This window comes from Empidonax traillii, unplaced genomic scaffold (genome assembly GCF_003031625.1).
Source record: "Empidonax traillii isolate 1590-97213 ecotype Southwest subspecies unplaced genomic scaffold, ASM303162v1 scaffold750:size552251, whole genome shotgun sequence".
In the NCBI taxonomy this organism is placed as follows: Eukaryota; Metazoa; Chordata; class Aves; order Passeriformes; family Tyrannidae; genus Empidonax; species Empidonax traillii.
The window spans coordinates 151398-174646 of NW_020955943.1; the positions used below are offsets into that span (position 1 = coordinate 151398).

The window sequence follows — 23249 nt, forward strand, 5'->3', positions numbered from 1 at the left end:
AAGACCTTCCCCGGTTCTTCGTTCGCGAAGAGACTGGCCATTCATTCATTCACATCTGAGATCATTGAAGCATGCCAAGCCCTAAACTGTAACAAGGCAGTTCTAACAACAAGTAATTTATCTTTCTGACACTGGGACATCACTGTGGCTGATTGAAAGTGGTGTGAAAGGTATGCAATTGTAGACTTTGAGGAAAAATTCCTCATAAAATAATTACTGGAAGACTGTAGGTGGTCCCTGCCTGTCCCAAGTATTTCTTCTCAGTAGTCCCCATGACATATGCTTAATAAGTATGTTATTTTGAAATGAAGGACTTTTCATCTGAGTCTTCACTCTCAGAAATAATTTTAGAGGGTGTTCACAGTTACATAACTTGCCAGCCAGGAAGGAAGGATGAATGCTGTATCTCTGTATTACTTGACAGACTGCTGAGTCTAGCACCTAGTGCTTGTTTTCTGTAGCACCATACATAGACTCTCTTCCCCAAACCTAAGTGTTAAAGTCCCTTGTTTCTTCTTCCCTATTTCTTTACTTTTCCTATAGAGACATGAGACCATAATATGGGGAATGAATCGGCAGGATAAAATTATTTGCCAAATCCAACGCTCAGTTGGTTAGAGCCTGGTGCTAGCAATGCTAAGGTTTTTGGTTTGATCTCTGTATGGGTCATTCACTTAAGAGTTGGACTCGATGATCCTTGTGGGTCCCTTCCAGCTCAGAATATCCTGTGATTCTGTGGTGTTAAGCAAAGTCTTTTTGTGAAGAAGAGAGCATGGTCATATCGTACTTTGTTCTTATAGACTGGTGGTATTTAGAGGTAGATAAGACTTCAGTGTTCAGGAAGAGAAGGAAAAAGCCCAGATTTTATGTCTTCTGATGGTTTACTTATCAGTATTGACCATGCTCTGTTGTGATACCCTGAAGTATGTATTGCAAGATGGGGTTTTTTTTTCTTACAAAATAACATTTAAGGCTCACCTAAGGTAACAGCAGCATCCTCAAAACATGTAGTTTATATTTTGTGGAATGTTTTACTTTGGTATTCTAAGTAATGCTAACACTGCAACTGAGATTTTTTCCCCTCAAAATTGTATTAAATGAAACAAAGTTTCGTTTCCATAAGCTTGGAGATATGCAGAAGCTTCAGGCTGGGTACTGATAGTTATCTATTAGTAGATAGCTATTCACCTTGATATTCACCTGTGCCACAGAATTCTTGGAAGATTTAGTAGAGCTAATATTAAGGACAGTGTGGCTTTTTGTCCAATTTGTCCATTTTGTCGTATTTCTTGTTTGAGTCAATGCGTATAATTGTTGCAGTTGCTTTCATCTTTGAGGTCTAGACTGCAAGGAACACATTTTAATCTATTCTTACTTGGTGAAAAAATAAGTTGTTCTCAGAGTCAGGTGGAAAGATGTGAATTGCCTCAGGGAAAGGAATCTATCACATTATGAAACGGTGAAATGTGAGTAGCAATGTTGAAAACAGGCTGACAGCAAACCATAGCAGACTGTGCAATATGATCCCATGGCAGAGAAGGCTGCTTGAATTCTCTGCTGGATACACAAAGATGTGTTGCAGAGTGGGGACAAAACATTGAAATGGTTTGTGCAGTTACAGCTGCACAAAAAGTTATGCCTCATTAGATAAAATTTTCAACTCTGGAGACTACCGTAAATGTATATAGCTCAGAGACAGCTGTTCCAAAAAAAATATGTTGGTTTTGTATGGTTTTGTGGTTGTTATTTTTTTTTTAAAGTCTGTCCATCTTCTTGTAAACCCTGTTACATATATGCAGACCTATGGTTTTTTTTTTTCCATACCCCTTAGTCAGGTGTCAATTAAAACAAAAGTACTTCTGTGGAACAGCCAGGCAACAAATGTAGTTGGCTTAGGGACAAGTGCAGTAATTCAGTGCAAAGCAGAGGGGGGTGGCCCAGTGATCAGACTGTTAATGATGGGACAGAAAAGAACCCCTCTAAGAATGCATTGATATTTATCCTGTGAATTAAAACTACAGAGAATATAAAAATAGTTTCCAAATCTCCATTTTGAAGTGAGTTTGTTATTGTTGACACTGTACTTCTTACCATCAGTTGATATATTACTAGGACTTTGGGCTGTTGAGTACTTTCTCTGATTAGTGAAGACTTAATTCACTAGCGTAAGTACATAAGTCAGATCTTTTATTTGCTAATAGTACTTGCAAGCATCTTAAATTTCTGACATCGTTTGTTTCAGAAGCTTAGCAGCTCTTGGCAGTGATCCTAGAGCTTCTGAGAGTAGTTTTGTAACTTTTGAGAAACTTAAGATACTTAGTATAGCTGCAGAATGAAAGCTTATCCTTGTGGGGACGCAAGGGACTTGCCTGCACTCAGGAGAAGTCTGACTGAGGTTGGATGGTGATAAGAATTTGCTGTCTAACTTGTTTTTTTGAAACTCATAAATATTTCCTGTGACGTTTTAATTTCAGACATGAAATATGAAGGGCTAGATATGTTTATACAAAACCAGTTTTGATAATAACCTTTGTTGAAACACCTGTTTAAGTATGATTGTGATTATATCCTACTGTGGATTAGAAATGTGCACATTATGCATGGGAACAGGGAGTTTCATTGGGTTTCAAGGTTCAGACTTCTGGTTGGTTTACAGTTTTCAATTTTTCTTGATTTTTCTGGATACTGTATGTGACAAAGATGAACAGCCATAAAAACTCATCTTTCTCTGATTCTCAGATGTGAATGAATTGAAGGAGTGCCTTCATGTACTAGTGAAGGAACAGCAAAGCCTGGCCACACAAACTGCTACAACAGCTCTGTCAGCTATGAGGCTAAAACAGCGGCTAGTTATCCTGGAACGATATTTCATTGCTTTGAATAGAGCAGTTCTTCAGGAGAACGTCAAAGTAAAGTGGAAAAGCAGTAGTCTTCCTCTGCCTACTATGGATAAGAAAAGGTAATGAGATGCACGAACAAGTTCATACATTAGAAAACTCATAGAAAGGTTATCAACCTATGTGTCAGTGCTTGATGTGATGTATTCCTCCTTGAGAGAAGCAGTAAAGAAACTTATTTCTTGAGATGGTTTTGCCACATTAAGTAAAAAGTGGTGTTATCTGCCATGCAGTGTTCTTTCTTGCCTGATGCTTTCTTGTAGTGTCTCTGTTCGTACTGGTAGGTTTTTATTGTAATACATTGCTATAGATACTGTTGTTTTAGCTATAAGCATACTTTTACCTAAGTATTCCTTTTGTTCTATTCAGCTAGATGGTGTGAAGAAGTCTGTTTCAGAAATGGTGCTGATGGTAGTTACATAGTTTGAATAATGTTGATATGTTTTTGTCAATATTTGCTCAGTTAGGACACATAAATTTAAAAATGCAAATATATAAAAGCTGAACGTAATTTTCTGTAGCATGGTTGAAAAGTAATGTAGTTGCACATTTTATATGCAACAATTTCAAGAGAAGTAACCGAATAAGAAATGGTCTGATTACTTTCCATGGCTAGATAGCTGTCTAGACCTGAAAATAGAAAAATTCTCAGATGAGGCATTAAAGAATGTAGTAGCTGAACAAGATTGCTCTCTGACAGAACAAGCAATTCAGCTAGGGAAGTTTTTATGTTACATTGTCTCTAGCTTCAGATATGAAGGGAGAGTGTAAGTAGATATCACGGCTAGTTATTATGGGATTGGAGTTCTGACAATTATATCTTTCTTTGAATAGAGAATTCTCTAAAATATTTTTTTCAGTTCTGATTAAAAAGAACACCGATATGTTTAAGTTATCGAATTGCTAAAAATGAGAGTATTGTTTTTTTCTCCTTTGGAAAAGTCCTAAGCAATTCACTGTCTTTGTAATCTCACATCAAAAGGAAACAGAATTGTTGGTTCTGTATTGGAAGCTGTAGGAAATCTCTTGTTGTTAAGTACAAAGAGGAGCTTACTTAAATTAATGCAATCATCTGCATGAAAAGAAAAGTTAACAGTAGTGTATGTGAGTCCAGTGGATATTAACAAAGGTTGAAGCTATTGCTCTTGCAAACACACACCAATACAGAAACTGCAAACAGGGATTTGTAGCATTGACACTTGAATTGAAAAAAAAAAAAAGACAAAATGGGTGGAGTTAATTATCAATAATAAAAGTTTCATAAAAAAAATCCGTAAGCATAGTTTATGCAGTGCTAGTTAAAATATAAGCTTAATGAGTAAATAATGAGTACATGAAGTATCTTACATTTTTTCTGTTTTGAATACAGCATCGTAATTTCACTCTCACTAACTATGGCCGTTTTTCTGATGGCAGTCAATTATGCCAGTCTGGTTTATTTTTTTTCTCTGTGGAGTTTTATGATGTTGGGTGTTGAATTGGTGCTTTGAAGCAGTTGAAATTGATTGTTGGCTGCTGATATTTTGATATTATTCATCTTTATTCTCTAGACAATTACAATTCTTTATAAATAAAAATTGTGTGATCACATACGCATGCATATAGCTAAATTATAAAATTATTGGATATATGTTATACAAAATTGTGCTAACATAAATATATTATTATAATATAAATTGTATTGAAAAAATGCTTATATCATTTTATTTAGCCCAAGACCTGTAGGTAAAGGTGTAGAAGGACTTGCACGAGTTGGATCTCGGGCAGCACTTTCATTTGCATTTGCTTTCCTTCGTAGAGCCTGGAGGTCAGGTAGGTCTACACTTGAGCATGTTGCATATATTTATGATTTGTTCATTCAGGCATTTGTATGTGCTAAGTATTTGCATAGAACTATACATTTATAAATTACGGATTTGCATAATATGATTTATGTTCATGAGGTGCTATGCCCAACAATGCTGTTGCTGATCAAAGTCATCCGGGCCCGTACCAATACTGTGTTGTGCTGGGATATTTTATACTTATGAGGGCAAATTGGGATTTCATGAAGGAGAATGTATTTTTAGTGCCAGATTTCAGAAAAGTTAGATTTATTCTTCAGAGAAGGTCAATCCACTGTATTACTGCATGATAGTGGCAGCTTGGAAAGAGTGTGAAACTTGTGTTTAGTTTGTGTGCTTGTCAGCGATTGTCAAATTGCAGAGGTTGGCAGAATTGTCACCTGTGCCACTTTAACCTGCTTGTTTGCCTCAGTCTGCAGTGTTTGTTCAGTTGGCAGGTGGTTGGCTTAATCTTTGTCCAGCCAGCCCTAGTTCTTCTTCTGATTTCCTCAGTGGATACATAGTGGGATGAGTTTAAGAGTTATATTGCTGAATGATTTTTTTTGGTGAAGATTTCTTCAAGATCTTCCAGTTAAAATGTTCATGTGAAAATCAAGAACATTGTATATGTTAAATAACTTGTAATCTTGGGGATGAAAAAAAAAACCTCACAAAATATTGTGTACAGCAATTTGAAGATGGGAATGTAACTACTATTGCTGTGTTCCTCAGGTGAAGATGCAGACCTGTGCAGTGAATTGTTACAGGAATCACTTGATGCACTGCGAGCCCTACCAGAGGCGTCCCTTTTTGATGAAGGGACTGTATCTTCTGTATGGCTGGAAGTGGTAGAAAGAGCTACTAAATTCCTAAGGTCTGTTGTGACTGGGTAAGTTTCTTTTGTTGAGCGTTGCTGAAGTAGCTGTTAAACAGCAAACTTGCATCTCTTAGTAGCTGTTTTTTTCCTTTTAAGCAGGCTTAGAGTTACCTTTTTACAGTAGTTCTAGTAGTTCTTTTGAATACTGGAATTACATCCTTACAGTACATATCATGATACATACCTGAATTTCACCTTGAAAAATGTTTTTGCGTTCCTGGCATGTTTAATAGAGCTACAGATACTGAAGCTTGGGGCAGTTTTAAAGCCTAGCTGCCACTCTAAAACTTGATCTTCTTTGGAACGTTTGGGCTTTTTTTCTCAGCTGCTTTCATCACCAGTTTTATAGTTTTCTTTAAGTTTAGTGGTTCTTGAGGTGCTGTGGATTTGTAGATCTTTTGATAAGCAATTACCTCTTATTTCCTATTACTTAATGTATACTGTTTGACTTTTAAATAGAGATGTGCATGGAGCTCCCAGTACCAAAGGGCCAGGAAACATTCCTTTACAAGACCAGCACTTGGCACTTGCCATACTGCTCGAACTGGCAGTGCAGAGGGGTACACTAAGGTGAGAAGCAGGAGCACTCCGATTTTTAACCATCATCGTCTTTTGGAATGGCCTGATCAGTGCCTTTCTTCAGTTTCATGGGTTTGGGTTTAATGGAATAATTGTGGTTCAAAGCATATGAACCTTTTCTGTAATGCAGTGGTGATTGAGATCTGATATTCTCTAGATTGCAAAATCTGTTTTTCATATTTTGATAATCTGTTTAAGATGGTAAGCCCTGACAGTTGATATTGCCAAACTTTAAATTGTAGAAAGCGAATTATATGGATAACCTAAACCAATATATTTAGTTATACATATTAATAGATGGTGTTAACTCTCTCTTTCAGCCAAATGTTGTCTGCAGTGATGTTGTTGCTTCAACTTTGGGATAATGGAACAAGGGAAACGGATAATGAGCGATCTGCGCAGGGAACAAGTGCACCCCTTCTACCTTTGCTACAAAGATTTCAGAGTATAATTTGTAACAAAGACATGCCCAATACAGAGGAAGAGATTCAGGTACTTATCCTTGGGTTATTTGAAGGGGGTGTTATGTTGGAATCAATTTTCATTTGCCTGGCTAAAATAATTATAAAATTATCCAACCAAAACTGGTGGTGGTGTTTTCCATGTAAGATGTATATACACCACTGCTATTTGGTTTTCATGTGTGCATTTGAGTTTCTTTAGGTAGGAGGAAGAATGTCACAGTATGGTTAGAGGTAAACGTTGGTGCTGTTGTCGTAATTATCTTAGATGTGGCCAGGTAACTTTTCTGCCTATTTGGGTTGTTTTTATTTAGTTGTGTTTGAAGTTACTTGAACTGTGACTCTTAGTGCAAATTACTGATGTTAATAAAACATAGTAAATCAGTTTTATTTTGCTTGAAACTTTATATTCACAATCTATTTTCTCAACATGCATGTTTTGAATTTTTCCTTACTGTAAAAAAAAGGATGTGCAGAGTTAATTCGTTTTCTCTTAAACCTGTGCTGGTACTCATCATGACTAAATCATATTGTGTATGTGTAGTGGCATAGATACACCTGGAATTCTTCTGACTCCCCTTTTTTCTTTTCTAGCTCCTGACTTACCCTCTAAGTCCAAATGAAAGTTTTTTAAGGTATCTGACTTTGCCACAGGACAATGAGCTGGCAATTGATCTGAGACAAACAGCTGTGGTGATCATGGCCCATTTAGATCGTTTAGCCACCCCATGTATGCCTCCACAGTGTAGCTCTCCTACATCTCATAAGGTAACTGTTTGCAATGTCAGATTTAGTAAGATCTTTTCCCTGAAAGCATAACTGATTTTTCAGAATGGAGGGAAAATGACTCCTAAGATTGTTCAAATTTTTGGTTTTCACAGGGTAACTCTGAGTTGCTGAAATTTGTCTTACTTGGGTATTTTTTTATTTCATCAACCCTTTTTCAGTCAGCCTTGGAGTACAAATTTTACTTTTGGTTTGTGAAACATTCTTTCTTATCGCGCTGTGGCTAATTCTGCCATTATTTGAGCTGTTCCCTGTGTTTATCAGAGTAAATTCTCAAGACCAGACTTGGTAAATGTTTGGGGCGTGACATATTAAAAAAATAAAGAAAAAAGTAAATGCTAAACTTCCCAACTTGAAAAATCTCTGAACAGTTTCTGTAAATATTTATAGCTCATTCAGTATCAGGCTGAACTGAATATGATGCATGCAAGTCTTTTATTTTTGATATCTTTTAATTAAGTAGGTTTTACTGACTACTGGCAGGAGTAACTGTCTCAAATTTCAGTATGTTTTGCATTTAAAGGTTCAAAAAATAATCTGCTCTATGCATTTTATTGTGTACTTCAAAATTAGTACTTACAGAATTTCTTATTTTCTAGGGATCACTGCAAGAGGTCATTGCTTGGGGATTAATAGGTTGGAAATATTATGCTAATGTGAGTGGTCCAATTCAGTGTGAAAGTCTGGCCAACCTTGGTGTTGTACAGGTTGCCTGTGCAGAGAAACGCTTTCTGATATTATCTAGAAATGGAAGAGTTTATACACAAGCATACAACAGCGACACTCTGGTGAGAGATTTTTACATGGTTTTAAAAATTTGTTCTCTTCTGTACCACTTCATAGCATAAGTCTGCTCCTTTAACTATTTATATTTTTTTGGAAGACTAGGTGGAGACATGCTGATTTTTGTGATCTTTTATGGTGTTGTATTTGAAATTTCAGGAATAGTGTGTTTTTTCTCTTGTATTGATTTGATTAAATACGTATGGTTTTTGTAATTTCTGTGAGGCTAGAGGTTATGGATACAATGATAATTGCTTTTATTTGTATGCTGACCTTGGTAACAACTTCAGAAAGTGTCAGATATGAAATGAATTTTACTTTGGTGATGTAGCTGTGCACAAGTGGAATAGTTTCTCAAACAAAAATATACTGTAACAGAAGCATTTGTCACTAAGATAGCCTGTAATGTTAAGATAAACAGTTTTTTCATATGTACTGAAGACAGTATAAAAACGGGAAGAAAATAATTTCAAAGCATTGCTTTTGTCAGGTTTGACCTTTTTTTTCTTTGTACCTTCACCTCATTCGAGTTCACAGTTTTGCTAAAGCCATAACTGTACCTTGTTATTCTGTATATAAGCAGGTGAGGGAAATTGTCAGCAGTTTCTGTAAGTGTATTACTTTTGCTTGGTTCACAGGGACCACAGCTGGTGCAGAGTTTAGCTTCCAGGAATATTGTGAAGATAGCAGCACATTCAGATGGGCATCATTATCTGGCTTTGTCAGCAAATGGTGAAGTTTTCTCTTGGGGTTGTGGAGATGGTGGAAGACTAGGTCATGGAGATACAGTGTATGTATTAAAAATAATCATAACATTTATTTGCCAGTGTTTTGAATTCATAGTAAAAATTACTTTGTTGTGTATATAAGCATGCTCAGCATTTGACATTCACCTCTTTTATAAACAGAAGTCGCATTCTCCCTATGTGTTTTCTGTCTATAACATTCCCAGTTCTCTATTAATGCTACTTTCTGAAATACTTGTAGACAGAGGATGTAGTAGTGTTTTTACTGTTATTAGGCCTTTTATTAATGGTTTTATGAATCCACAGCATATTTTCCCTGAGACATTGACTTGTGTGTTGGAGTGGGGTTGTCATTTTCTATGCAATCAGGTTCTGTATAATTCCATTTTTCTTGTGTGTCAGACAATGACATTACTGTCCTGCTTTTGCAAAGAAGCAGTCTTCAGCAACAGTGTTGTGTAGGGGGTGTGCATCAATAAATTTTAGAGATTTTAATTGTCTTCCCCCAGTGCTGAATTCCCTATAAAGCAAGGGAGATACTACACAAGGGTTGTCAGTGTCATGAAAGTAATTGTTGAAATACAGTAATTAAAGATAATGTTTTTAACAATGAAATATTTTTTTAAAGGATTGCATTGGTTCAGTTGGAAACAGATTTCACAGTTGTTAGACATTCCTTCAGTGGTTTGGATGTTGTTGAACAATCTGAACTTAATTTTGGCTTGTAGCTCTGTTTGTATCTTGATACTTCAGACTAGTAATAAGGCTTGCAGGTAGAACTGTAGCAAATGTTTCTCACAAGTATGCCACACCTTTTATTAACTACTCATCAGATCACATTTATGGAAATATGTCACCTTCTCTTTAAATAGCCCCCTGGAGGAACCTAAGATGATATCTGCTCTCTCTGGGAAGCAAGCTGGAAAACATGTTATTCATATTGCATGTGGAAGCACCTACAGTGCAGCCATTACTGCTGAAGGAGAGCTGTATACGTGGGGACGAGGAAACTATGGCAGGCTTGGTCATGGTAAGTTAGCTGATACCTTCAAATAAGTTGTTAAAGAATTGTTTAGTGCCTGTGTCAAGTGATCTTTCATCCAACTTACCTGAAGCTGATTTGAGAACCTTAGGGGGCTTCGTATGAATTGAAACCCACTGAATTTCTATGACTTACCTGAAAATAAGCAACGGGAGGGAGAAGAAAAATTTACAGCATTCTCTGTTCCTTTCTTCTTGAATGGGTTAAATCCATATTAGATACCTAAGAAACCCTATGGAAACTTAATCATGATGCTCAGATCCGAAAACAAAACCATACCAACACCCCCCCAAAGCCACATAACAAAACATCCAAAGCAAACAAACAAACAAAAAACCCCAAACAAAACAAAGAAAAGAACATTTTGCATCTCATAGAACTACTTTGTTTTGCAGGTTCCAGTGAAGATCAGACCATCCCAATGTTGGTCACGGGGTTAAAAGGACTCAAAGTTATCGATGTGTCCTGTGGGAGTGGAGATGCTCAGACTCTTGCAGTTACTGAAAATGGTTAGTAGCAAAACGAGACTTAAAATTTTGAGTAAGCTTACCTTTTCTTCCCTTCATTGTTAGGACACTTATATAGATGCTTATATAGATAGTCTTATTCCTAGTGGCTTGAATTCAGTAAGCATTTAAAGCTGAAATTCTTTTTTGGGAAATATATGTGTATACATTGTATGCATTTTGCATACAATGTATAAACATATATTTCTGTGCATAGATATGCAGTATGTTCATTATGAATATGCAATGGTATATATATTTTATGGTATATATATTGAAAATATCCATGTAAATATAAAATAGACACACAAATATTATATCTATTTAATTATGTGTCTAAATTATTGCTGTAGAAATGCAAATAACTCATGTTGTTGCAACAACCAGAATTTTGAGCAGGAGAGCTGCCTGTATTGACCCATTGAAAGTGCCAAAGAGAGGATGTATTGAAATTCTGCTTCCCAACATCCCTGAGCAAGCAGTCTAGAGCAAGACAGCTTTGAAGCTCAAATTTCATTATGTGAGGTTATGCCCAAAGTAATCCCTTAGAAAGAAGATAGTTCTCAAAAGCTACTTGTTCTTTTAAAATATAACTGGTTAATATGATGTGCAGTATTTAAAAACTGAAACATTTGCTTATAAAGGAAATGGAAAGCCAGATTTTGTCCATTTTTTTTCTTTCTGGTCTCTGCCTTGCATGCTTCCATTGCTTGTCAGAATACCTTAGGGACTTGCTTATGCAGGTTGAGAACACATCAGAATGTGAAACAAGGCTTTCCTTTTGGACATGTGTGGCTTTACAATTTTTGGCCCATAACTGTATTTAATGCAGATACAGAATGACTTGACTATTTATAAGTTCCTACATTAGGACTTAGATTTAGTAGTGTATTTCAAAAAACATGATAGACAGTGTCACTCTTTGTTTCATTTTGAGAAATGCTTGAATGATAAAAACTGAAAATTAAAACAGGTTTTGCAGACAATATGGCCATTTAATGTGGAAAAGATTTTGCAAGTTCTTATAAATAATAAAGCAGTTTTTAACTCGCTTTGGTATGCAGTAAATCTTTCATATATTTTTAAGAAGGACTTTCAGTGCATGTTATGTTTTACACTTTTTCTGTTTAGTTATATCAACTTGAAAATTTTTCAAATCTTCTTATTTTCAAAAAAATTAGAAATTAACTAGTGACTGCTATTCTTAAAAAACAATTTAAAAATTGTGCTTATTACAGAATCTCAGGTTTTTAAGAAGTTACTTGTCAAAACATAACTTAATTACATAAAAAAGCAGTGTGATATTTTTTGTTTTCTTTCTCTTGATTTAAAGGTCAAGTGTGGTCTTGGGGTGATGGAGATTATGGAAAACTGGGAAGAGGAGGCAGTGATGGTTGCAAGACTCCTAAGTTGATAGAAAAACTTCAAGATCTGGACATCGTGAAAGTTCGCTGTGGGAGTCAATTTTCTATTGCACTAACCAAAGATGGCCAGGTCTACACCTGGGGAAAGGGTGACAGTCAGAGACTTGGGCATGGGACGGAAGAGCACGTTCGATATCCCAAACTGCTGGAAGGCTTGAAAGGTAATTATCAGAGCTGGGAATATTCCAAAATTCTTTTTACTGTTGGTGGAGTTTGTTACTGGACGTAAATGAACTAAACTTAAGAATGATGGTACCATGTACTCGGTTATATTTGATACTGGTTGCATTGGAAAAGGCAATAGAGCATGTTTCCCATCATTTCTGCATTTACACTTTTAAGATTTTAGCAGGCCTAGAGACACTTTTATGACTACTTGAAATGTTGCTTGTCTTTTGTTTTCTTTATTCTTACTGGTTTTCTTTTATTAAGTTCACAGAGATGCTTAACTTAAAGCACGTATTTTGCATTGTCATGCAGCTTAGATTAAGGCATGTAAATGGAGTAAGTGAAAATCACATGCAATAAGAAGTGTTAAAGTTGCGTATTTTTTACTAATTTGTAGCAGATTTCTTTCATTTGTGAGAAACCCGGGTTCTGTAGGGAGAGGATGAGGAAGAAACCTTTTTTATTTCTCTGTCTTTCTTAAAATTCATATATGTTGAATGATCTAATTGAAAATAGCTTTTGAACTAATGACTACGAATAACTTCACAGTTTCTCATCATAGATGGGGAGATCTTTTAATGAATCTTTCCTGAAAAGATTTCAAAGTAGAAGGGATACAGAGTTGAACTGGTTTTTTTTAAACTTGTTAACTTTTGTACTTAAGCTATCACTTATGAGTCTTAAAATATTTCTTTGGTTTATCCTTTGCTGTACTTTCCAATCCACCATTAGAGGAAAGGTGAGGCTCTTGACATCCATAATATGTTAAGTATGGTTACAATTAGAATTTTTCCTTATCTCTGATATTTTTCTGTCAATGAGATTGTAATGTTTAAGTTATATTTTCACTATTTGAATTTCAGGAAAAAAAGTGATAGATGTGGCAGCTGGATCTACCCACTGTTTAGCACTGACTGAAGATAGTGAAGTGCATAGCTGGGGGAGCAATGATCAGTGTCAACATTTTGATACTTTGCGTATCACCAAGCCAGAGCCTGCAGCTCTCCCCGGATTAGACACAAAGCATATCGTTGGAATTGCTTGTGGGCCTGCTCAGGTAAGTTTTATTTTTTGAATGATTGGGTTTTGTCTCCCGCTGAGATTAGTTCCATACTCTAATCCCAATCCCTCTTTCTGTGCTTGCATGGCTTTTCGTATTTTCACTCTTATTCCAAATCAGTGAAGACCTGGAAAAAAACAAATCTTGTGCAGTTCTTCTGCCAAAAAGGGGTGTCTTACTTTCCCTCTCTTGGGTATTCTGACAAGTAGCTTTTTGCCTGCTTTGTTTTGTCTAGTATAGCAGTGGAGGAGTTGTCAAGCAGAATGTTTCCTGCAGCAAAGATAGTGAGGTATCTGGACTGGCATGACAGCACTCTGGAAAATTTGATGAGAGAGTTCTGGATTGGTAGGGTTTTATGTATGTGTCCAAGAATGCAAGTGGGGAGGTTCTCTCTAACAGATGTGCTGGTATTATTTCTGCATCTTCTATTGCTGTTTGAAGACAGATGTTAGCCTTACACTCCTATCTGTAATCAGTGCCTAATCATTATCTAGTGCTCTAATCACTATCTCTAATCTTGTATTTAGGAAATAACTAACTGTGGAACTCTGTATGCTGTTTCAATTTATAGAGTTTTGCTTGGTCATCATGTTCAGAATGGTCAATAGGCTTGCGGGTGCCTTTTGTGGTGGATGTTTGCCCCATGACCTTTGAGCAGCTAGATCTACTACTAAGACAAGTGACAGAGGGAATGGATGGATCCTCTGACTGGCCCCCTCCTCAGGAAAAGGAGTGTATGGCTGTGGCAACATTAAATCTTCTGAGGCTTCAGGTACCTTCAATTTCTTACACACTGAGCAGTCACTGAGCTAAATGTTTTCAGGAAATTGCTTGGATGAAAATAGTAAACTTAATGTGCTCTAAAACACTGCTATTGATTTTAAGAAGGGAAATAATTACAGTATCACTTTCACTCTTTGAAATTTTGCTGCTAGTGGTTGTGGTTTTTTCTTGTTGACAGCTTTTGGGTTTTGTTAAAAATGAACTACAAAAACAGTATCTAAATGGATTAGGCCTTGTATACACACTCAAGAGATTTTGAGCATTTCAATGACTTTTAAATAGTGTTTTTAAGAGTGAATGTCCTCTTAATTGGTGTCTGACAGTCACTGAAAATGTGCTGCTTTTTCTAGCATAGTTGTAGTGAGGTAGAAACAAATTAGGTTATTCTTTAGGTTTAGTTCAGGACTTCAGGGTTCACAGCTACTGTTCATAATTTATGAGTATTGGTTTACATTCACTATGTGTTTGGGCAAGCCAAAACCGTTAGATATGCGGATGAAAATTTGTATCTTGGTTAGTGAACTTACTCAATTGCTCCAGGACTGACTTTCCCCCCACTCCTGCCAAGCTCATATCTCTTCTTAATTAAAATTTGCCTTTTTTTTTCCCTCCCTTTTTTTTCAGCTTCACGCTGCCATTAGTCATCAGGTGGATCCAGAATGCCTTGGCTTAGGTTTGGGCAGTATCCTGCTCAATAGCCTGAAACAGACAGTGGTAACATTGGCAAGCAATGCTGGGGTCCTTAATACGGTGCAATCGGCTGCTCAAGCAGTGCTGCAGAGCGGATGGTCTGTGTTGCTGCCAACAGCAGAAGAGCGGGCTAGGGCGCTCTCAGCACTCTTACCCAGTGCAGGTTGGTCCTGAGATTTAAACCTATCTGGTTGGTGCTTGCATTTTGAGTTCATTAATAGCTTCTCCTGTTCTTAGTTTCAGGAAATGAAATGAACGTAAGCCCGGGACGTAGATTTATGATTGACCTCTTGGTGGGCAGCTTGATGGCTGATGGAGGCTTAGAGTCTGCGCTAAATGCTGCTATCACTGCAGAAATTCAGGTATGTTTCAGCAGCTTTGCAGTTCAGGTTCTTCTGCGGTGGGCCGGATTTGTTACTTTTATAAATACACAGAGTAAATATACGTTCAGTTGTGAACTGTGCAGCAGCTACTGGCATGTTTTCACCACGGTTTTGTGGAGTTTTTCTCCTCTTGTTTGCCTTTACAACCTCTCATTCCTCCTTCCCCCTTTCTTTTTATATTAAAATTGCCTTAAAAAAAAAAACGTACCCACATGGTTTTTATGGATTATACAATACACATTTTGTCTGTTAGGAATTATTTCATTTCTGGTATAGGTAAAAGTAACTTGGATCTTTTTACTATGAGTATGTGTTAAGAAAATGTTTCATAATCAGAGTAGAAGTTTGTATGTTTTCTTTAACTTGATTTGCTTTTTTAGGATATTGAAGCAAAAAAAGAAGCACAGAAAGAAAAAGAAATTGATGAACAAGAAGCAAATGCATCAACGCTTCATAGGAGCAGAACTCCATTGGACAAAGACCTTATTAATACTGGAATCTATGAATCTGCTGGAAAACAGAGTTTACCATTAGTTCAGTTAATTCAGCAGTTACTAAGGTAATTGCTTTGAATTTTTCTTTGGCTCTGTACAGAAGGATGTGTTTATACGTTTTATGAACTAGTCAACTAAGGGCTGGTAATTTTGACTAGCAAATAAGGTCTCCTGTTAGCGTTTTTAACTCCTCAGAATTCAAAATATTGAACATTCTCCTAACTTGTTAGTAGTTCTGCTATTTTATGTTTGCTAAGAAGCAATGTTCTATACTTAATTACCCAATTTTAGAAAGACTTACTGCCTTGCTTTAATGGATTTTGGTACTTATTCCTTTAATCTGAAAGTTTTTGTACCAAATATAGGACAAATGTTCAAAAGCCTGTCCTTACAAAGTAGAGGAATCACCATTAATTTATTTAGAACTGAATGTTTTGCTTCAAGGAGACTGTGTCTGGAGCTGTAAGTGGGGAAGAAACCTGAATTTTAAATTCTTGACTCACAGAGTTGTGAATGCATAACCAATAGTGTGCTGAGAACGAAGCTGCTTTATGTCAGCTAGGGGAGTATTTAACATGTAGCATATATAGCAGTAAGTAATTACGAGCTTACCAAGAAATTTATTGTGTTTTTTCACTTAATTGTGATGGCAACCATGTAATTCAATCAATACTAAGACTATTTTGAGCTATGTATTGTCATGACTTTCATTGCAGCTTTTCAGTGAAAATTGTCAGACTGTGTTTTGTAGTGAGTGACAAAATGCACAAACCTGGTATTTTAACAAATCCTGTTAAACAAAATGTATCCACAAAAACATAGACTTTTTGAGTACTACAGTGCAAAGAAGTGAACGTTCTATGAAGAAACTTTGCATAGATTTCTTATGTGCTTGTGTGAAATTTTAGCAGAAACTAAACCCATGTTTTTGTGGACTGTCTTCACTCTGAGCTCCATTTCAATACCATATGATATTTTTATACCACTTAGGAACATTGCTTCACAGACGATAGCCAAACTAAAAGATGTTGCTCGTCGCATTTCTTCCTGCATGGACCAAGAACTTTATAGCAAGGAGAGATCTGCTTCTCTGGACCTTTTACTCCGTTTTCAGCGTTTGCTTGTTAGTAAACTTTACCCAGCAGATTGCGTTGGACAGGTCCCTAATACATACAGTAAGTTATTGTTTAAAAAAAACCCCAAACAACCAAAGCCCTGCCCTCTCCCCACAGATTTCTGTAATAACTTTTACAGGATACCAGTTTGTTACTGTAATTTATCTTCTTGTCTCATTTATCAGCCTAGTTACTGAGTCTATCTGAACAGTCTTGGAAAGTAGTTTATTTAAATTGTTTTCTGTAAATGAAAATTTTTCTTTGTTAGATAAAGGGGTCTCAATAATAAACTCAACATAAATTTTTAAAAATATGTGGTTTCTTAAATTAGTGCTAATACTGAGTGGCATAATTTCAGAAAAGTTTGAAAGCTTTTGAAGCCTGTTACTTAAATATGGCTATGTGATGGTTTTCTATGCTCTTCCTCCATTTTATATAGGTCCTGACCTCTTAGGTGTTGGTTCCTTACTGAAGAAATACACAGCTCTTCTGTGTACACACATCGGTGATATACTTCCTGTGGCAACCAGCATTGCTTCTACTAGTCATAGGCATTTTGCAGAAGTATCTCGTGTCGTGGATGGAGATTTAACGGGTGGGTTTTGCTGTCCTTCTTCTCTTCCCTTCCGTGGAATTTTAAAGTTACATTGTAAACATTCTTGAAAGTTCCAAATGACTAGAAAGGAGGCAGTTTAATATTTTGATTGATGGGAGAGAAGGAAGGCAAGAGCTTTGTACTAAAGCATAGTAGAAGACAGAATATATTGATGGTGATTTACTTGTGTGATGCAACAAACATAAATCTTGAACTAAATGTATCTTCTATGTTTTCTGTTTAGGCATTCTTCTTCCAGAATTGGTGGTTTCTATAGTGCTACTCCTCAGTAAAAATGCTGGATTAATGCAGGAAGCTGGTGCTATCCCTCTGTTGGCTGGCTTGCTAGAACATTTAGACAGGTTTAACCATCTAGCCCCTGGAAAGGAAAGGGATGACAATGAGGATTTAGCATGGCCAGGAATAATGGGTATGTAACAGTAGCATCTGGACTGTTTATTTATGTTTTCATAAAGTAGCTACATAAAAATGGTGACTGTTCATGAACTACTCTAAGGAAGGGAATTATACTTTTCAAATTTTTATTAACCAAGTCATATGGCAGTATTTATTTCTGTCACTACATACCTAAGGAAGTTACATATAGAGAGGTAGAATAAGCAGAGTACAGATGCAACTTTTTCATGAAGTAGTTCACATAATCTTGCATTTTGAGTGTGAAAAGTTGCAGTGAAAACATGAGTCGTATTTTGTTACTAAATTCTATCTGTAACATAAAGGGTGAGTAGTATGAAAGCTTTGAAATAAGGATTTTTTTTTCTCAGGACACTTTATAATATGAACTGTATCTGTGGTCAAAAGAGAAGCTTCTTTTATATTAAAAAATCTGCATTTAGACTGAAATTAAATATACAGCAAATGCTTTGCAGGCAAGTGAGTAATAAAACTGAAGTAATTTGGAGGAAGAACTGATTAGAGCAGTGATTTGCCAGAACACTGATTGTTCTGCTCAACCTCCACACAAAACAACCATATAATTGGGCGATGCTAGGTCTTTGACGGTGTGACATTAGAGATTAGTGCATAAAAGATCACAGTATACAGACAATTTAATTGCATAATATGTAGGCAGGAACATATTAATAGCCATTTTGACTTTTGAGCGTATCAAAAACTAAGCAGGCTTTGAACAAAAGTGAAGAATTTGATTAGGCAGCTATTAAAAGAATGTAGAGAAAAACTTACTTTCTGGTTTTCTGTTGATAAATTCTCTTTTTTGTACCTGTAGGTTCATTTTTTACTGGCCAGAGTTGCAGAAATAATGAGGAAGTGACACTTATACGTAAGGCTGATCTAGAGAACCATAACAAAGATGGAGGATTTTGGACAGTGATTGATGGGAAAGTGTATGATATAAAGGACTTCCAAACCCAGTCTTTAACTGGAAGTAGCATACTTGGTGAGAATTTTCATCTGACTTCAAGACACACATTACTTCTGTTTCAAGACTAGATGAAATGAACAGATTTTTAGTCATTGTATTGACTGTCTCATTTTTTCATTAGCTCAGTTTGCAGGTGAGGACCCAGTTGTTGCTTTGGAAGCTGCTTTGCAATTTGAGGACACACGGGAATCCATGCATGCTTTCTGTGTTGGCCAATATATAGAGGTAAAAATGTTGCTAATGGTAAAACCTCTCTAAAGTAGAGTATTACTTTGCTTTCAGAATTCTTGTTGGAGCTCAGTTCTACCTTTCAACTCCTATTTCTTTTACTTAGCCTGACCAGGAGGTGATTACAACGCCAGATCTCAGTACTTTGTCATCACCTCTAATAGACACAGAGAGGAATTTGGGTCTTCTCCTTGGACTGCATGCTTCCTACCTGGCAATGAGCACACCACTTTCTCCTCTGGAAATTGAATGTGCCAGTAAGCAGAACTTCATTTGAAGCTTAAATAAGTGATAAATACTTGTCAAAGCATGCAAGAAGACGACAAAGGACATATAAATTAACTGAAAATCTAGCACTTCTGCCGTCTTGCTGTCTTCTGCAGAAGTTTTTTATTCTTAACATTAATTACCACACTCATCAAGGTTCAGTAATTTGCAAGACTTATATAGGGATTAGATACTTTCTAGCAGTTAAATATCCAGAATTTCATAATGTACAACATAGAATATTGGAAGAGAAAAGAGACTGTATAGCACAGTTATATCACTAATTTGTTTCAGCAAATGGAAGAGCTGCTAAACCTTATTTGAAGCTGTGAATGCTTTTTATTAAAGGAAATTCTTGATAGCTTAGTCTTTGATCAGAATATACACTTCTATTTTCTTTATTTTAGAATGGTTGAAGTCATCTATCTTTTCTGGAGGCTTGCAAACTAGTCAGATTCATTACAGTTACAATGAGGAAAAAGATGAAGACCACTGCAGTTCCCCTGGTAACACTACCCCAAATAAATCGAAACTATATACACATCGATTAACTTTGAGTGACCATTCACAACCTTTCCTCCAAGCTATTGCGGATAATAATATTCAGGATCACACTGTGAAGGTAAGCCCTCAGTATTTCTTTGTTGCTGAAGGGTGATAGTGGTGGTGAGAATTCTCCAATTGAAAAAGTTATTTCAGAATTACTTTATATGAAAGAAGTGGTTGAGTACTACTAATGGATAAAATTTGTATGTTTCATTTAATAGTGTAATAGTACATTTTTTTCTTTAGATTTTTTTGCAAGGGATAACTAAAAAAAAAAAAAAAGTGCGTTACTTTCCATGTCAAGTTCAGTAGCATTGACAGGCCCTACTCATCTCCAGTTGAACTAAGATGGAATTTCCTTTGTTAAGGTGCAAATGTGTTTTTTGTATCAGGTGCATGTATGCTTTTTTCCCTCTGTGCCTTAGGGTTCAGGTTTCACATAGTTGGAACTGTGGATAAAATGAAAACATCTAAGGTTTTCATGGATCACTGTCTTCTGTAATATTTTCAGATTTTCTAACCCTTTGAGATCATCTCCTTTATCAAAAAACCCCTAATAAGTCCTTGGGAGGATAGGATAATGATAATGAAAAAGAAGACAATTGAAAATTGCTTTAGGCCACCTGACTATCATACAAAGAGATACAAACCGTAGTAGCTTTGTTCCTTGAGCCATGTTGCTCTTCATGCAGGAAGAAGGATGGTATTTGTAGTATTGGGCTGTAATTGCTGTGTGCATCCTATGTGTTGTATCTCATGAATATTAGTTCAGATTGTGGAGATTATTTGGTGTTACTGAAATGCTGTCTGTGATATTTTGAGTCCTTTGATTGCATTTTAAAACCAAATTTAAATAGAAGCTGTTGTGTGTTTTTGTAGGACTTCTTGTGTCAAATAGAAAGATACTGTAAACAGTGTCACTTAACAACACCAATCACATTCCCTCCTGAGCATCCTGTGGAAGAAGTAGGACGTCTGTTATTATGTTGTCTTCTAAAGCATGAAGATTTGGGTAGGTAGGCTTGTGGTGTATCTTTTAGGATCAGTTTAAGCTCTGCTATGCGTAATTGTGGAAATGCATATTCAGAGATTGTCTTTTCCTATTAAGGTCACGTAGCACTATCTCTTGTTCATCCTGGTACCCTTGGAGTTGACCAAGTAAAGCACAAAACCTTACCAAAATCTGTAGTGGATGTGTGTCGTGTTGTCTACCAAGCAAAGTGCTCACTGATTAAGGTAAGCCTCTTAGCTGCTGAAGTGTAGAATAATTTCCACTTGAAATGTTTTATTAAAAAGTTATATATTATTCATTTTATCGTGTATTGGACTATAACCTAATCTTTCAATGTCTTTTCTAGACCCATCAAGAACAAGGTCGTTCTTACAAGGAAGTCTGTGCTCCTGTCATTGAGCGTTTGAGATTCTTATTCAATGAACTACGTCCCGCGGTTTGCAACGATCTCTCTATAATGTCTAAATTTAAACTTCTTAGTTCCTTGCCCCGATGGCGAAGGGTAGCTCAGAAAATCATTAGAGAAAAAAGGAAAAAAAGAGGTAAGACAGCATTAATGTTGTATTCTCTTTGAAAAAATAAAAATCAGTCTTATTTCAAGGTTTGCTGCTGTTTGAGACCGTGGTTAGTTAAAGCACTGAAGCCATTTGCTTTCTGCTGCATTTTCTTGAAGTTTTTTAAGCCAGTGGTTGCATGACAGTTCCTACAGCAAGAACTGGCAAACAAGAGTGTCAAGTTTATTTGAGGCTTTGTGTTCCAATGTATTGAAAATGATCCTTCAATATCAGTCCCTCTGAATTGGTTTTCATAAGGTTTAACTGGAAATGGCATCTTTTTAGAAATCATGTTTTATTAAAGCAGTGTAGTCAAAGAACTGTTCAACTGGAAATAAGTTAATGTGGTGAAAAGACACCAAAGTGCTTTTGAAGTTGGTCTTTAAAGGTAAAAACATATTGCAGATAATACCAGAGTTAATTTGGTAATAATTGGACACAGAGTTCACCAAGAGTACATTTCCATTTTATTACAGGCATATCTTAATCATTCTGTGTGCTTAGGTTATCTTGAAAACCTAAAAATGTGACACTGTAAAATCTTATCAGATTACATGAAAGAATAATACTTTTCTTTTTTTATAGTGCCAAAAAAATCTGAATCTGCTGATGTAGAAGAACCCAAAATTGGAAACGAAGAAAGTGATTTGGAAGAATCCTGTGTGGTACCTCACAGTCCAGTACCTATAGATAAAAAACCCATACCAATCAAATCGCCCAAGGTAGGATATCATATTTTGAATCAACCTCATGAATAAAAATAACAAGAAGAAAAAAATATAAGCTAAAGCATGATTGGTGTAACTTGGCACTTAATGTTCTGGTAATGGTGTCTGAGATGTATAATTAAGTGTGGCACATTGTTTCAGTGAAACCTGGAATAACTCTTAAAAATAAGCTTGTACTGTGTGTTTAGCATATGTAAAGATACCTTCTCTAGTTTTTAGATTATTGGTAATCTTAGATAAAACTTCATTTCAGGATAAAATGTAATGGGTTACTTCATCTTTTTTTGAATATTAATGTGTTTGAAATTTTATGTAGCAATTGTAAACTAGATAATGAGCTACAAATAATACCAAGCTCTTTCCTGACCTTTGAAGAAGTTTCCTTTTTCTTTTATTTTCCCCTTCTTGTATTTTAAATTTGGACGTGGTTTTACATGAAATAATTTACATTTTCAGTAATTAAAACTTTTCAAACAATTTTACTTTAAGCCTGTTACCTTCCTGTTTTTCAGGATAAGTGGCAGCCACTTTTGAGTACAGTTACAGGTGTCCACAAATACAAGTGGCTGAAGCAAAATGTCCAAGGCTTGTATCCACAGTCTGCCCTCCTTAACACCATTGTTGAATTTGCACTTAAAGAAGAGCCGGTGGATGTAGAAAAAATGAGAAAATGTTTATTAAAACAGGTAAACTGGATGAAAATGGGCTTGCACATATTACCAGTTTACGTAAGTATGGTAATTTATTTCTTCTCTTTCACAGTTGGAAAGAGCAGAAGTTCGTCTGGAGGGAATAGATACTATTCTGAAACTGGCAGCTAAAAATTTTTTGCTCCCCTCTGTGCAGTATGCTATGTTCTGTGGATGGCAGAGGCTTATTCCAGAAGGAGCCAATATAGGGTAAAACTTCTTGTTGCTTTTGCTTTCACTTTCACAATTCTTCACTAAGAAAAAAAATGCTTATTGTTGTTGTTGTTGTTGTTTTTCTGTGAAGGGAACCTCTTACTGACTGCTTGAAGGATGTCGATCTGATCCCACCATTTAACAGAATGCTGCTAGAAGTAACTTTTGGAAAGTTGTATGCATGGGCTATTCAGAATGTCCGGAACATCCTGCTAGATGCCAATGCAAAATTTAAAGAACTAGGTGAATCTCATTTTGTTGCTCTCGCCTGGGGAGAAAACTGTTTTAGCTTAATATTGTTGTTTGGTGTTTTTTTTTTAAAGTTCCCAATAACTGGGATGTTAAAATCACTTCCTTTGTTTTGTGCTGAAAATTACTTTAACTTTGTCTGTGTG

At 36.1% G+C, this 23249-nt stretch overlaps 1 protein-coding gene across 4 annotated transcripts in view; it reads left to right on the forward strand.

The window, feature by feature from the left end:
- The window catches only part of LOC114066264 (E3 ubiquitin-protein ligase HERC2), a 105774-nt gene that overhangs the window by 28759 nt on the left and 53766 nt on the right, over window positions 1-23249 (forward strand). For 2 of the 4 annotated variants that reach the window (XM_027900811.1, XM_027900812.1), the window contains exons 5-34: window positions 2740-2959; window positions 4609-4709; window positions 5453-5609; window positions 6057-6167; window positions 6497-6668; window positions 7232-7405; window positions 8023-8211; window positions 8845-8996; window positions 9825-9982; window positions 10390-10503; window positions 11834-12085; window positions 12956-13149; window positions 13724-13924; window positions 14560-14788; window positions 14863-14987; window positions 15389-15567; window positions 16493-16677; window positions 17057-17212; window positions 17457-17642; window positions 18462-18632; window positions 18739-18842; window positions 18952-19102; window positions 19520-19734; window positions 20538-20670; window positions 20767-20894; window positions 21017-21212; window positions 21810-21946; window positions 22465-22638; window positions 22715-22851; window positions 22946-23097. In XM_027900811.1, the coding sequence (XP_027756612.1) occupies window positions 2740-2959; window positions 4609-4709; window positions 5453-5609; window positions 6057-6167; window positions 6497-6668; window positions 7232-7405; window positions 8023-8211; window positions 8845-8996; window positions 9825-9982; window positions 10390-10503; window positions 11834-12085; window positions 12956-13149; window positions 13724-13924; window positions 14560-14788; window positions 14863-14987; window positions 15389-15567; window positions 16493-16677; window positions 17057-17212; window positions 17457-17642; window positions 18462-18632; window positions 18739-18842; window positions 18952-19102; window positions 19520-19734; window positions 20538-20670; window positions 20767-20894; window positions 21017-21212; window positions 21810-21946; window positions 22465-22638; window positions 22715-22851; window positions 22946-23097 (4953 nt within the window). Of the gene's footprint in view, window positions 1-2739; window positions 2960-4608; window positions 4710-5452; window positions 5610-6056; window positions 6168-6496; window positions 6669-7231; window positions 7406-8022; window positions 8212-8844; window positions 8997-9824; window positions 9983-10389; window positions 10504-11833; window positions 12086-12166; window positions 12222-12955; window positions 13150-13723; window positions 13925-14559; window positions 14789-14862; window positions 14988-15388; window positions 15568-16492; window positions 16678-17056; window positions 17213-17456; window positions 17643-18461; window positions 18633-18738; window positions 18843-18951; window positions 19103-19519; window positions 19735-20537; window positions 20671-20766; window positions 20895-21016; window positions 21213-21809; window positions 21947-22464; window positions 22639-22714; window positions 22852-22945; window positions 23098-23249 lie in introns of those variants that run through there. The other 2 variants (XM_027900813.1, XM_027900815.1) reach the window with 2 other exon arrangements.